The 11,843-nt window shown below is 35.9% G+C and overlaps 4 protein-coding genes and 1 non-coding gene across 10 annotated transcripts in view; 2 read left to right on the top strand and 3 right to left on the bottom strand.

Moving 5' to 3' along the window:
- Positions 1 to 199: 199 nt before the first annotated feature.
- Positions 200 to 5,425, bottom strand: RnrL (Ribonucleoside diphosphate reductase large subunit). Its single transcript, XM_089845328.1, has 14 exons — positions 5,267 to 5,425; positions 5,106 to 5,194; positions 4,855 to 5,032; positions 4,692 to 4,792; positions 4,548 to 4,607; positions 3,947 to 4,291; positions 3,795 to 3,878; positions 3,019 to 3,260; positions 2,747 to 2,948; positions 2,518 to 2,667; positions 1,729 to 2,027; positions 1,031 to 1,262; positions 763 to 951; positions 200 to 678 (listed from the first exon to the last, which is right to left on the bottom strand). The coding sequence occupies exons 1-14, from the start codon at positions 5,283 to 5,285 to the stop codon at positions 427 to 429; spliced, it is 2,442 nt and encodes an 813-aa protein (XP_089701454.1). The 5' UTR covers positions 5,286 to 5,425; the 3' UTR covers positions 200 to 426.
- LOC149653989 (small nucleolar RNA SNORA79) lies at positions 4,349 to 4,508 on the bottom strand. The gene has a single exon (XR_016370774.1). It is a non-coding gene; the product is annotated as a small nucleolar RNA SNORA79 (small nucleolar RNA).
- A 169-nt stretch (positions 5,426 to 5,594) lies between the features above and the next one.
- Positions 5,595 to 7,802, top strand: LOC149653987 (uncharacterized). 2 transcript variants are annotated; one of them, XM_089845332.1, is made up of 2 exons: positions 5,595 to 5,694; positions 5,904 to 7,802. In XM_089845332.1, the coding sequence occupies exon 2, from the start codon at positions 5,982 to 5,984 to the stop codon at positions 7,284 to 7,286; it is 1,305 nt and encodes a 434-aa protein (XP_089701458.1). In that variant the 5' UTR covers positions 5,595 to 5,694; positions 5,904 to 5,981; the 3' UTR covers positions 7,287 to 7,802. The 2 variants fall into 2 exon arrangements, with proteins under 2 accessions (XP_089701458.1, XP_089701457.1); XM_089845331.1 differs by having other exon boundaries at positions 5,595 to 7,802.
- Las (lipoyl synthase, mitochondrial) overlaps positions 7,719 to 11,843 on the bottom strand; it is a 73,435-nt gene continuing 69,310 nt past the window's right edge. For 3 of the 4 annotated variants that reach the window (XM_089845337.1, XM_089845336.1, XM_089845334.1), the window contains 8 exons: positions 9,777 to 9,928; positions 9,621 to 9,714; positions 9,324 to 9,561; positions 9,197 to 9,254; positions 8,999 to 9,127; positions 8,788 to 8,933; positions 8,532 to 8,714; positions 7,719 to 7,854 (listed from right to left, as the gene is read on the bottom strand). In XM_089845337.1, coding sequence (XP_089701463.1) covers positions 7,799 to 7,854; positions 8,532 to 8,714; positions 8,788 to 8,933; positions 8,999 to 9,127; positions 9,197 to 9,254; positions 9,324 to 9,561; positions 9,621 to 9,714; positions 9,777 to 9,928 — 1,056 coding nt within the window. In that variant the 3' untranslated portion in view covers positions 7,719 to 7,798. Of the gene's footprint in view, positions 7,855 to 8,531; positions 8,715 to 8,787; positions 8,934 to 8,998; positions 9,128 to 9,196; positions 9,255 to 9,323; positions 9,562 to 9,620; positions 9,715 to 9,776; positions 9,929 to 10,033; positions 10,585 to 11,843 lie in introns of those variants that run through there. The other variant, XM_089845335.1, reaches the window with a different exon arrangement.
- The window catches only part of fid (class I SAM-dependent methyltransferase fire dancer), a 42,976-nt gene continuing 41,696 nt past the window's right edge, over positions 10,564 to 11,843 (top strand). For both annotated transcript variants that reach the window (XM_089845325.1, XM_089845324.1), the window contains exon 1: positions 10,564 to 10,860. The gene's annotated coding sequence lies outside the window, so the exon portion shown is untranslated. The remainder of the gene's footprint in view (positions 10,861 to 11,843) is intronic.

Below are 11,843 nucleotides of genomic sequence, written 5' to 3'. Positions count from 1 at the left end.
CTTCCATGCCGCTTTTTGGCGCCTGCGCTGTAATAATTTCGCGTCATGAGAGTGCGCAGAGATGGCAAAAGATAAAACTCCATGTATGTCCCGAAACTGGGGGTTACCCACCCCCTTTTTTACACGGAAAGGGTCTATTAGGATTATTCCTTTAAATCCTACTCAAGCATTGAAAATTTAAAATAATAAAAACACGTGGTTAAACATTGTAAAACAAATTTTATTTCGTCATAAAATGTTTTCCCATCACTTCAGATCATTTTAAACCTAAATCCGACAAAACATTTTGGGATTTCGTTCATCAATTACAAGAAAAAATGTTTATATAATAATTACAATAATAAAAGACAAAAAAACTTAAAAGAAGTTGTTTCTGAAATTAATTTAAAAAGGGGTTTCTTTGGGTGACGATGTTGAAAAATGAATCTAACCACTACACATAAGACACTCGTCACGATTCTCCAATGAACAAATTAGTCCTTCAACCTGTTTGGCTTTACTTTCCTCACTTAGTTCGCCATGATGACCATTTTGAGTGGGGCCCGTAGGAGTGGCAACACCATTTTGTACCGGCACTTTGCCATTTGCATAGTTTTTGAGAGCAGTTTTATCAACTGTGAACTGAATTGCATTGACAGCTGGCTTGGTTCTCAAATAATACATGCCCGTTTTCAATCCCTTTAATTAAGCATTAATAAATTAAATAGTTAATATAGTATTTAACTTAAGCCTTGGTCATAAATGTAACGTAACGTAACGTACCAATTTCCAGCCATAAAAATGCATACTGGAAAGTTTTCCATAGCTAGGTTGAGCCATGTGAATGTTTAATGACTGACTCTGATCAATAAATGCACCACGATCGGCGGCCATCTTTAAAATATTTTTCTGCCCAATCTCCCAAACTGTTTTGTACAGGTCCTTCAAATCTTGCGGAATGTTTGGGATATCCTGTTGCCAATTTAAATTAATTTAATTCTAAGTGATTAAGCTTACTTTAAAGTTTAAACTAAGGCGCAAGTCATCATACCTGAATGGATCCATTATTGGCAATCATCAAATTCTTCATATCATCATTCCAAAGTCCCCTTTCGGTTAAATCCTTCAACAAATGATGGTTGACAACTTGAAATTCTCCAGATAAAACGCGTCTGGTGTAAATGTTACTAGTGTAAGGTTCAATAGCTTCATTATTTCCAAGAATTTGAGCGGTGGAAGCTGTTGGCATCGGTGCTACGAGAAGACTGTTTCTAATTCCTTGTCTATATTTTAAATAAAAATTAAAGTTTAAGCCCAAAATACTAAACTAAACCATGGATAAAGAATTCGCGTGCGGAAATTTGTTTTCACGCTATAGGATCGGCAACTCCCTATCTCGAACGACAACTTATTCTGTATACATTCTGTTACAACATCGGTTGTCAGCACGCGCAAAGCTAGGTCTCTATGTAATGTAGCTTTGCACGTGCTGACAAGAGACAAAAAACTTCAGGATCTTCAGGATTTAAAATCAGTTTAAAATATCCTGAAGTTTTTTGTCTCTTGTCAGCACGCGCAAGGCTAGATTACATAGAGAATGAGCTTTGCGCGTGCTGACAACCGACGTTGTAACAGAGTATATACATAATAAGCTGTCGTTCGAGATAGGGAGTTGCCGATCCTGTAGAGTGAAAACAAATTTCCTCACGCGCATTCTTCATCCATGACTAAACTATTACTATATCATACTTTGCGATCTTTTCCTTCAAAATACTCCAATCCCAAAGATCAGTTGGAGTAACATTCCACATATCATATTGCAAAATGCCTTTAGAAACTGGACAACCAGGGTATGTTTCGTAAGTTCCCTCTTTCTCAGCCAATTCGCAACTGGCTTCTAAGGCACCGTAGTAAATCGTTTCAAAGATCTGTTTATTTAGTAATTGCGCTCCTTCACTTTCAAAAGGTAGCCTCATTAAAATGAAAGCGTCGGCCAAACCCTGAACACCAATTCCAATGGGTCTATGTCTTTTGTTTGACCTCTCAGCCTAAAATTGAATTAAATTAAATTAATAAACTAAACCAGAAGGGGATAATAGAAGAAGGATGACACTCTGTATCCTCTTAATGCTTAAGTCATGTAACGTCATTCTTCCCAGGCGAGTGAGCCCTTTTAGTTTGCTTCCCCGCTCATCAAACTACAAATGGGTAACTCTCGCACCGTAAGGTGAATTCAATAGTTGTTTGGCACTAAATCCCCAGCAATCATCCCACAAACCTTGATTGTCTTGACGTGGGACAAAAACACACAAGCGCATGCATGCGTCTTGCCAAATATTTAAACGCTAATAGAGTATTAGAGGGAACTATTTATCGTGTATGTGATTCGGTTTAGTAACCTTGCTCTTAAGTGTTCCGATGTTGGGAAGAGTGACGTTGCACTCACCCAGCTTTGTGCTTGTACACTTCTCTCGAAGAGAAGTATTATATATACTTCTGACTAAACTTAATTATAAAGAGATTTTAAATTATAATTACTTCGGGAATCGGGTAGAAATTAACGTCAATAATCTTATTCAAGTTCTTGGTGACTACTTTGGTTACATCCTTCAACTTATTGAAGTCAAATTTTTGATCAGACGTCACAAATCTGTTTAAAGCTATCGAAGCCAAGTTGCAAACTGCAATCTAGAAAATTAACAATTAAATTAAATTAAATTTAATTAAGTACGCTATGAATTAAAATAATTAATTAAGGCCAGCGTACTTCATCTTTAGAACTATATTCAACTATTTCTGTACACAAGTTGCTACACCTGATGGTTCCCAAGTTCTTTTGGTTACTTTTAACATTGCATGCATCCTTATACAACATATAAGGAGTTCCAGTTTCAGTTTGACTCGTTACAATCGCTAACCATAAAGATTGAGCCGTAATTTGCTTTCTGTAACGACCTTCAGCTTCATACCTAAAATATTAAGTTACCCATCGTGATAAGTTCATCTTGAAACTTGGGAGCTCAATTTAATACACATTACTTAGTGTAAAGGGCTTCAAATTCTTCACCATAAACATCAGCAAGCCCGGGACTTTCATCAGGGCACATTAAGGACCACATTCCATTGTTTTCTACCCTTTTCATAAACAAATCAGGTATCCAAAGAGCGTAAAAAAGATCGCGAGCTCTTTGTTCTTCTTTCCCGTGATTCTTTTTCAAGTCTAAGAAGTCAAAAACATCAGCGTGCCATGGTTCCAAATATATAGCAAAGGCACCAGGACGCTGTAATTAAATTTAACAATCAGTGGTGTGCGAGTCCCGTTTTTTCGGTTTCGAGCCGAGTGCGAGTATCGAAACTAATTTCTAATCGAGTATCGAACCGAGTCTCAAAAATACTTTCGAGTATCGAGTATTTAGATAGGTCAAATTTTGTTTGTTCTTTCGAGTAATTATCGAGTCTCAAATATTGACTTGTCGAGTAGCAATTTTGTAAATTTCTTAAAAATAACGAAGATGTTCAATTATCTAATATGATCTAACTAGTTCAAAAAGATTGTTAGTGATCAATTAAACATTGAACAGGTGATTTTCAAAATAAATGCTCATGAACTCATCGTCTGCTATAGTTGTAAGCCTCGGACTAGAGTATTTGTCGAGTATTTAAAATGTTAAAAAGCTACTCAAATCTGTCTCGAGTATCTCAATGTGTTGTTATCGAGTATCGAGTCGAGTACTCGGCTCGATACTCGAACTTAACGAGTACTCGCACACCCCTGGTAACAATGCTGTAAAATTAATTATAACTAATTATTTTACTTTATTTCCTCCTTGATCCACGTAACGAGCTGTATTATTGTAGACACGAAGCATTGGAACTAAACCATTGGAAGTACCATTGGTCTAAAGAAAAAGTTACAACAGTTGAAACATCAACTTTTGAAGCTTGAATTGGGTCTTTGATGACTTACTCCAGCGATATAGCTACCAGTAGCTCTGATGCAGTGAACGTTGACCCCAATACCACCAGCGGATTTGGAAATTAAAGCACACTGCTTCAGAGTGTCATAAATACCCTCGATACTATCTTCACCCAAGGTTAAAAGGAAACAACTAGAAAGTTGAGGTCGGGGAGTGCCACTGTTGAATAATGTTGGAGAGGCGTGAGTGAACCATTTCTCAGAAAGTAAATTGTACGTTTCAATGGCTGCGTCAATGTCATCTTCGTGAATGCCAACAGAAACTCTCATCAGCATGTGTTGAGGACGTTCTACAACTTTGCCATTTATTTTAAGCAAGTAGGAACGTTCCAAAGTCTGAAGAAAGTCAAAATAATGTTAGAAACACTGGTTGATAAGCCTAATTTGCACTTTGACTGTTTGGGCTCGCAAAAACCAAAATACCACTTAAACCTAAGCCAGCTAACAACAGCTTTAGATTGGGAATTTTAGAGTGAAAGAGCTCAATTTTTATCTATGATGGTTCAAAATCAATCTCAACATCTCTGAATTGAGACTGAGGAACTGTCCATCAAATAAAAACCCAAATAATACCAATACAATTAATAATTACCTTAAATCCAAAATAATTATAGCTAAAATCCCTGTCAAAAATTATTGCCGAGTTTAATCTCTGTAATAAAGATTAGAATTTCAACATTGGCGTGAAAACTGAAAAGGGTTTGGTTAGTTTCGTTAACCAAAATTTAATAATTACGTCAGAATTAGCCATAACAATTTTGTAAGTTTTGTCAGAAATCATAGGGGATTTTTTTCCCGTTTTTTCATTCACCATGTTATAAAGATCGTCAATTACATCTGAATTATTATAAACAGCATTAAATATCAGCCTAATTTCCCGGTATTACAAAATAAATTACCGCTGAAAGCTTTTTTTGTTTCTTTATGCAAGTTAGCAACAGCAATTCGAGCAGCGAGTATCGCGTAATCTGGGTGTTTTGTAGTCATTGTTGCACTGATTTCAGCAGCTAGATTATCCAATTCAACTGTAGTGACCCCAGGGTACAACCCACTAACAACTCTGAGTGTTATGCACGGCTGTTTAATTAAAATAATTATTTTATGTCTAAGAAAACGGGGTTATGTAACCATTGCCGAAGCAGCTACATACAGGATCTATGTACTCCATATTCAACCCATAACACAATTTTGATATGCGAGATGTAATTTTGTCAAACATAACGTTTTCTTTACGTCCGTCTATTAATTTTAATTTAATTAAATAGGTACTTAACTTATTGTAATAATAATAATAAAGGGGTTAATTCATACCTCTCTTGTATACAAACATTTTGACCTCTAGTTTTTAATTACCCGTTAAGAAACAAATTAGGTAATAAACTATAACGTTAGCGATTAACTTTATTTAATTATAATTAATTATTAAAAGCGTAAAAACAAAACTAAAATACTTAGAAGTAACCGAATACAACCACGCTCCTCGCTTCAACGAGTTGGACTGAATGGAAACAATGACTTCGTTCCCGCGCTTTTCAATACCGGAGCTATTTTCCCGCCAAATTTCATAGGCCTATGATTCGGTTATTTTAGACCAATAGAAAATCTCCCCTCCGTTGTTTACAGTTCAAATGGACCAATAACATTTCTGTTTCTAAGAAAACAAAAGATAAGCGGGACGAAAGGTTAGCAACGTGCCCCAACACGCTTCCAACGGATATTTGAATTTTAAAAGGAACGTGGTAACGTATAATTATGCCTAATTTCCTCTAATTATTACTTAAATTACCTTTAATCATAAAATTGCCACGATATTATGGCGGGATTGGCTTGGAATGTGTTTAAAACCATAATTTTACTAACAAGCATCAGTGTTAAAGGACATGGACAAAGGGAAGATTATAGTCTTTATGATTACGAACTTACATTGTCAAATGATAAACTCGCCCAGGAAGGTCGCCAACAATATGAAAATTTGGTCCAATACAGCAAACTACCTCGATATGGCACTTGTTGGACAGAAGCTCTCATGGATTTGGAAACAGGATGTAAAGACTTAACCGAAGATGTCCAACGTAAACTCGCCTTCACATTTGCCAACTGTTTCCTTAAAGGCGCTGGACGAAAAGCAATTCGTTGTCCCATAAATTCACCAATCACAGAATGTTTGGCGGATGCTGATGACACTTCCTTCTCAGCTTATAGGGAGTTTTATGTCCACACTCAAAACATATGTTTCTTCCTCCAAAGTGAAGCTTGGCAAGCGAACACTATCAACACCATTTCGAAATTATCCCTTGTTTCAAACAAAGTCGCGTCAAAACTAGAGGAAAGCGGGGCAACCCAAGATAAAATTCTAAGCCTACAAAAAGATTCATACGGAATTCAACAAAAAATCATTCAACAAGGGGAAGTTTTGGGCCTAACTTTACAAGAATCCCAAATGAAAGCGGAAAAAGTCATAGAAGACTTTGAGAAAAGCACAAAAGAACAGAGATTGATTATACACCAAGTTTTCGACCGTATAGTGCAGATACAAACATCCGTATTTGGTTTATTTTCTGGCATTGACAGCGTAATTTTCTATACATCATCATTATCAACATCGTATCTAGTCAGCATGCCAGCACGAACCAGAGGAGCTAGGATTGTAATTTTTCCCTTATACGCCATTAATATGATCCTTGAAAGTCGAATTAAACGTCCGGATATGAGTAACGAAGACCATTTCCGTCTGGAGTTATCAAGAATGGAATATAACTGGTGGATTCTATTTTGGAGAACCATTACTACAGGCCTCGTGATTTTAACCTTAATTTTTCACTACATTCGTTACGTTGACTACAACTATCAAACTTATATGAAATTGGAACAAGTTGCCAGGGAAATGGCTGACATGAAAAACTTAATCCTAAATGTAACACCATCAAAATTGAGCAGCAGCAACAGCAACTTTCATTATCACCCTAATGCAAGACCATTGAGCTACGATGAAGAAGAAAACTATTCCGACTCTCAATATGACTCCACCTTTGTTGGCTCTTCCTCTGACAGTGATAATGACTCGGAAGGCTCTGAAGATAGCTTCATGTCCACCATAAGTTATACAAACTCAAATGGGGACTCACTACCATCATTTAACAACACTGCCATTACATCTCCATCAACTGAATATTCCTTGTCTCTCAATGACAGTACTGGAAGTTTTCGTTACAATTTGAGGAGTAGAAGTCGAAGCAGTACTCCGGTTAAAACGAACCCAATTTTGCTCAGAGAGAGCCCAAAAATGTTTGAAAAAGCTGTCAAAAGTTATGCCAGACGTAGAGCGAGCTAATCTAGTATACTTTTCAACAGCAAAAACGGATTTATGGGATAAGAACGTTGAGCGTAGCAAATTCACTCCCCATCCTCGCATACTTTATTGAGAAACTTCGTCTGCTTATATTTTGACTCCACCCACAAATTCTGTATATAGCTACTTCTAGAGATCGAATTTGTGGGTGGAGTCAAAATATAAGCAGACGAAGTTTCTCAATAAAGTATGCGAGGATGGTACTAGAGGCTAAAGCAGCTATGATCCGACGTTCTTATCCCATAAATCCGTTTTTGTCAACAGTGATATGTTTAAGAAAAAAATTCAAATATTTCCAGGATGAAATGATCGAGCATATTTTTAAATATATATTTTTTTAAAATAATTCTATATATATTCAAATCCAAAATTGTAAATTAATTAATTAATCAACCCTGTGAAAGACTTCCAAAATTATTTTCTACCTGCATAAACAGCTTTTATTCATATATGCTAACCAATATTTAAATAAACTTAATTCTATTTTGGTGCTTTTACTTTTGCGCGTTTGCTTTCCTTTCTTTCACCAAATTTTTCAAGAAAAATTCACCTATAATAAACAATACAATATTTTTCACGAGGTCAAGATCATCATTGAAAGAAATAACATAACATTATACCTTAAAAGAACATCATATTATAAATATAAAAGGAAAAATATTAAAAATAAATAAATGATCTCTTATTTATTACAAAACAATTAGCATTTAATTAGGCCTAGTCTTAAAAACGAGAACTGCCCAATGGGCCATTGGTTTAGTGGCGTCTGCTTATCAAACCTCAGGCGCGTGATCGAGTGGGCTATGCCCTAGTTCTCTCAGCCTGTGAGAATTCAACCAATCCCGTTTGGGCTAAGTGGTGACGCCATTAAACAAAATGGCGGCGCAGTAGTCCTCGTTTTTTTTTTTTTAAACTAATAGCCCCTTCCAAAAAGTTTTGAAAAAATGTTCTTAGTCTGAGTCAGTTCAGTTCTTCCTACAAACAGGAAGTAGTTTCCCCGCATAGCCTAGTTCACAACCTAGATATGACGTTTTTTAGCTCAAAGTGCGCATGCGCGAAGAACTTAAACAACAAGATGCACAAGGCAGTCAAACTTTTTGGAAGGGGCTATTAAATGCTAATTATTTTGTAATAAGAGATCATTTATTTATTATTTATTATATTCCCTTTTATATTTATAAAAAGGCCATTATTTTAAGATATAATGTTATGTTTCCTAAACTTTACCAGCTTTGTAGGAAGATCTAACTAAAGGTCCACTAGCAGTATAGGCAAAGCCAAGTTCATTCCCAATCTCTTCCCAATGCTTATACTTTTCAGGTGTGACATATTCCACAACCTTTAAATGCCTTTTTGTGGGTTGCATATATTGTCCCAAAGTTAAACAATCAACTCCATTTTCCCTAAGAGCTGAAAATTAATTTAAACTCTAGTAGTAATTTAATTAATTACAAATTAAAAATGAGTATAAAATTTAGTTAACCTTTCATTGTATCTAAAACTTGTTGATCAGTTTCACCCAGACCCAACATTATAGACGTTTTTGTCAATATATCCTCTTTTGTCTCTTTAGCGTGTCTTAAAACCTTTAATGATTGTTCAAAATTTGCTCTTGGGTCTCTCACGTGCCTAGTTAATTATTTATTAAGATTAATTAAATTAATTAGCTAACTTAATTGGTTCTAAGAGAATACCTCTGAAGCTGAGGTACAGTTTCTACATTATGAGCGTAAACATCTAAACCAGATAGAGCTACTCTGGCAACCGCTTCTAAATCACCTCTGAAATCTGGAGTTAAACATTCAACTAGTAGTGAAGGAGATCTGTTTAACAACAGATATTTAAATTTAAATTTTTAATTAATTTTAAGTAGGACTTTAATAATTAAAAACCTTCTTTTCAATTCCCGTACTGTTTCTGCAAAATGTTCCGAGCCTCCATCCTTTAAATCTTAGTTAAAATTAATTGCCTTTTAATATAGAAACCTACTTAATCCCACTTAAACTAATAATTAATTACCATCTCTATCAACTGAAGTTAAAACAACATAATCGAGACCCCAAGCTGCAATTGCTTTAGCGGTGTTTATAGGTTCATTTGGATCAAGTGGTGGTGGATTTCTTGCAGTTTTAACAGAGCAAAATCTGCACCCTCTTGTACATGTATCACCCATTAACATGATTGTCGCAGTTGCAGTGCCATGTTCTCCTCCTCCCCAACATTCTCCAATGTTTGGGCATCTGGCTTCTTCACAAACCTATGGTTATGGTGGAATTTTAACTCTAATGAAGTTATTTATCATTCTAAAGGACTTACTGTGTGTAAGTTTAAGTCTCTAAGAGTGGATTTAAGCTTGTGGTAATTTTTTCCCATTGGAATTTCTCGTTTGAGCCATGGTGGAAGTCTTAACCTGTGTAGAAGCATTACTATATAAGACATACAAGTTTAAATCCAAATATCTATGAAAATTACCTTCCAGATTCATTAGGTTCTCGTCTTAATTTCCCTTTATAATCCTCGAATGTTTCCCCACGAGGTACAACACCGGCAATAAAGTCGTGCAAATCAGGGCCATCAAAATTTGCATCTTCCTCATTAGGGGATTTACTAGAGTAACTTCTGATCTGTAATATAAATACCTCTTAAGCCTTGGCTTCTACTTTTAAATTCGTAAATTTTGTTTACAAATTCAAAAATACACAAACAAGCCTTTATATTTAAAAACTTACAGCACTATTTGAAGCTATTTTAATCCTAAAATCTGTTGATAAACCATAATTTATCCTAAATCCTGTACATTTCGCGTAGGTTATTAAGTTCAAGGAATTCTGAGGCAAGCGCGCAGCCATTTTGGATTGCTCGAGCGTGCGTTCAGTGCAAAAAAGTGGAATGAGTTAATGTCTGAAATAATACTGTTAGAATAGAAATTCTTTAAGTTTACGATATTAACTATACTCAGATTAACCTATCATACTTTAATATACCTTCCAAGAATTAAATTTACTTAAATAGCTTATTAGAAACTTTAAAATCGTTGGAATAAGACTATAGCCCATGCACGGCAGCTACTCCCTGAGCATTGCTGTATTGCGGGTGAAACATTTCTACAGGCGTTCTATGGGAAGCTAATGTTAAAGTTTCACCCTGGAAGGTTGCTTCACATATGAGCATATACAAACGTAAATCTTTCTTATTTTGCCTAAAATCCATAGATATATTGAAATATATAAACGAAATTGGTTAAAATCCCTAGTTGGACTCTGAACGCTCTGTCTAGGGTCAAGAGAGTGATGTCATCGCCTGCGTCATCGAAATATCTAATTAATAGCTTCCTCTGGTGGGAAATAGCTGGGATATCAGCGGCCATGTCGTCAGAGAAAGGCGGGCTACAGTAGTGCGGTGAAGCTGCCTCTTACCGTTCCCAGTAAAATCATTTCTCTAGTTCTCTCATCCGCGTACAGTGGTTCGGGTGATTTCTCCAATTGAAAAACTGATTTCCGGGCCAATACTGGGACCAACTGGTACACCGGATTCCTCATTTATAGCACTAGGAAAGGTGAGTCCCTAATTTTCATAATAATAATCCAAGAAACCCGCGGGAAAAAAATAATACTCCGTGAATGTTCGTTCGGTCAATGAAGTAAGGCTTAGAGAAAATATCACCGTGAGCTCTCTCACGTTTCCAAGGGATAACTGGACATAAACGGGTTAATTGAATTAAAATAGTAAAATTTCTATAGCGTTTATTTTGGTTTCTATTTTACTTAAAAATAGATCAGAATAAAAAAAATACAATAAATTGAGTTTCAAACCGAACACGCTATGCGTATGTAAAAAAGGCCAATGAGCAGAGAAAAAAAAACCGTGCTGCATTATAGGTTTGCGTGACATACCGCGAAAATAATAAAACCAAATACTGGCAATTAATATCCATCGATTTAGTCAACCCCGCTTTGCGGCTCAATCCCTAGCATGTGTTTACTCTACCGCGAGGCGACTCAACTGGAAATCCCACAGATAAAAGCCGCCTACCAAATTTAAAATAATGATCGGATCGAATCTTTACTAACGATCACTTTAAATTGGATTTGCGCAGCATGAATGGTATGAGAACTTATTATTATACAATGGTAACCCTATAGCTTGAAAAGAAAAACTATAGGTTTTGGTAACACTTTTAAATAAATAATTAAAAAAAAATTGTCAGAGGAAAGAATTCTTCACATTGTCCGATTTGCATTTGGTCTTATTTCGTAGCTTATATTGATAACTATTATACTTATGATAACAACAATAAACCGGGGGGGGGGCGGCGGGCTTTCTTGCCTCCAATCTGTAGGATCTAGACTAGTCTCACCAAATATTGCGCACAGTTCAGGAACTTTGAAGGTATTTAGTAAAGGGTCATTAAAGAGAGACTACAAATTCGTGGGTGGTATAGAGAAAGAGAAGGCAGAAAACTATAGAATCAAAACGCGAAAAGATAAGTCCCTCGCGATATGAAGGGGGGGGGGAGGGATGGTCCATCCTTATCCACCA

This window comes from Phalangium opilio, unplaced genomic scaffold (genome assembly GCF_054372755.1).
Source record: "Phalangium opilio isolate 3A_F unplaced genomic scaffold, DU_Popi_V2 ptg000079l_1, whole genome shotgun sequence".
Classification (NCBI taxonomy): Eukaryota; Metazoa; Arthropoda; class Arachnida; order Opiliones; family Phalangiidae; genus Phalangium; species Phalangium opilio.
This window is presented reverse-complemented; position numbering and strand designations above follow the sequence as displayed.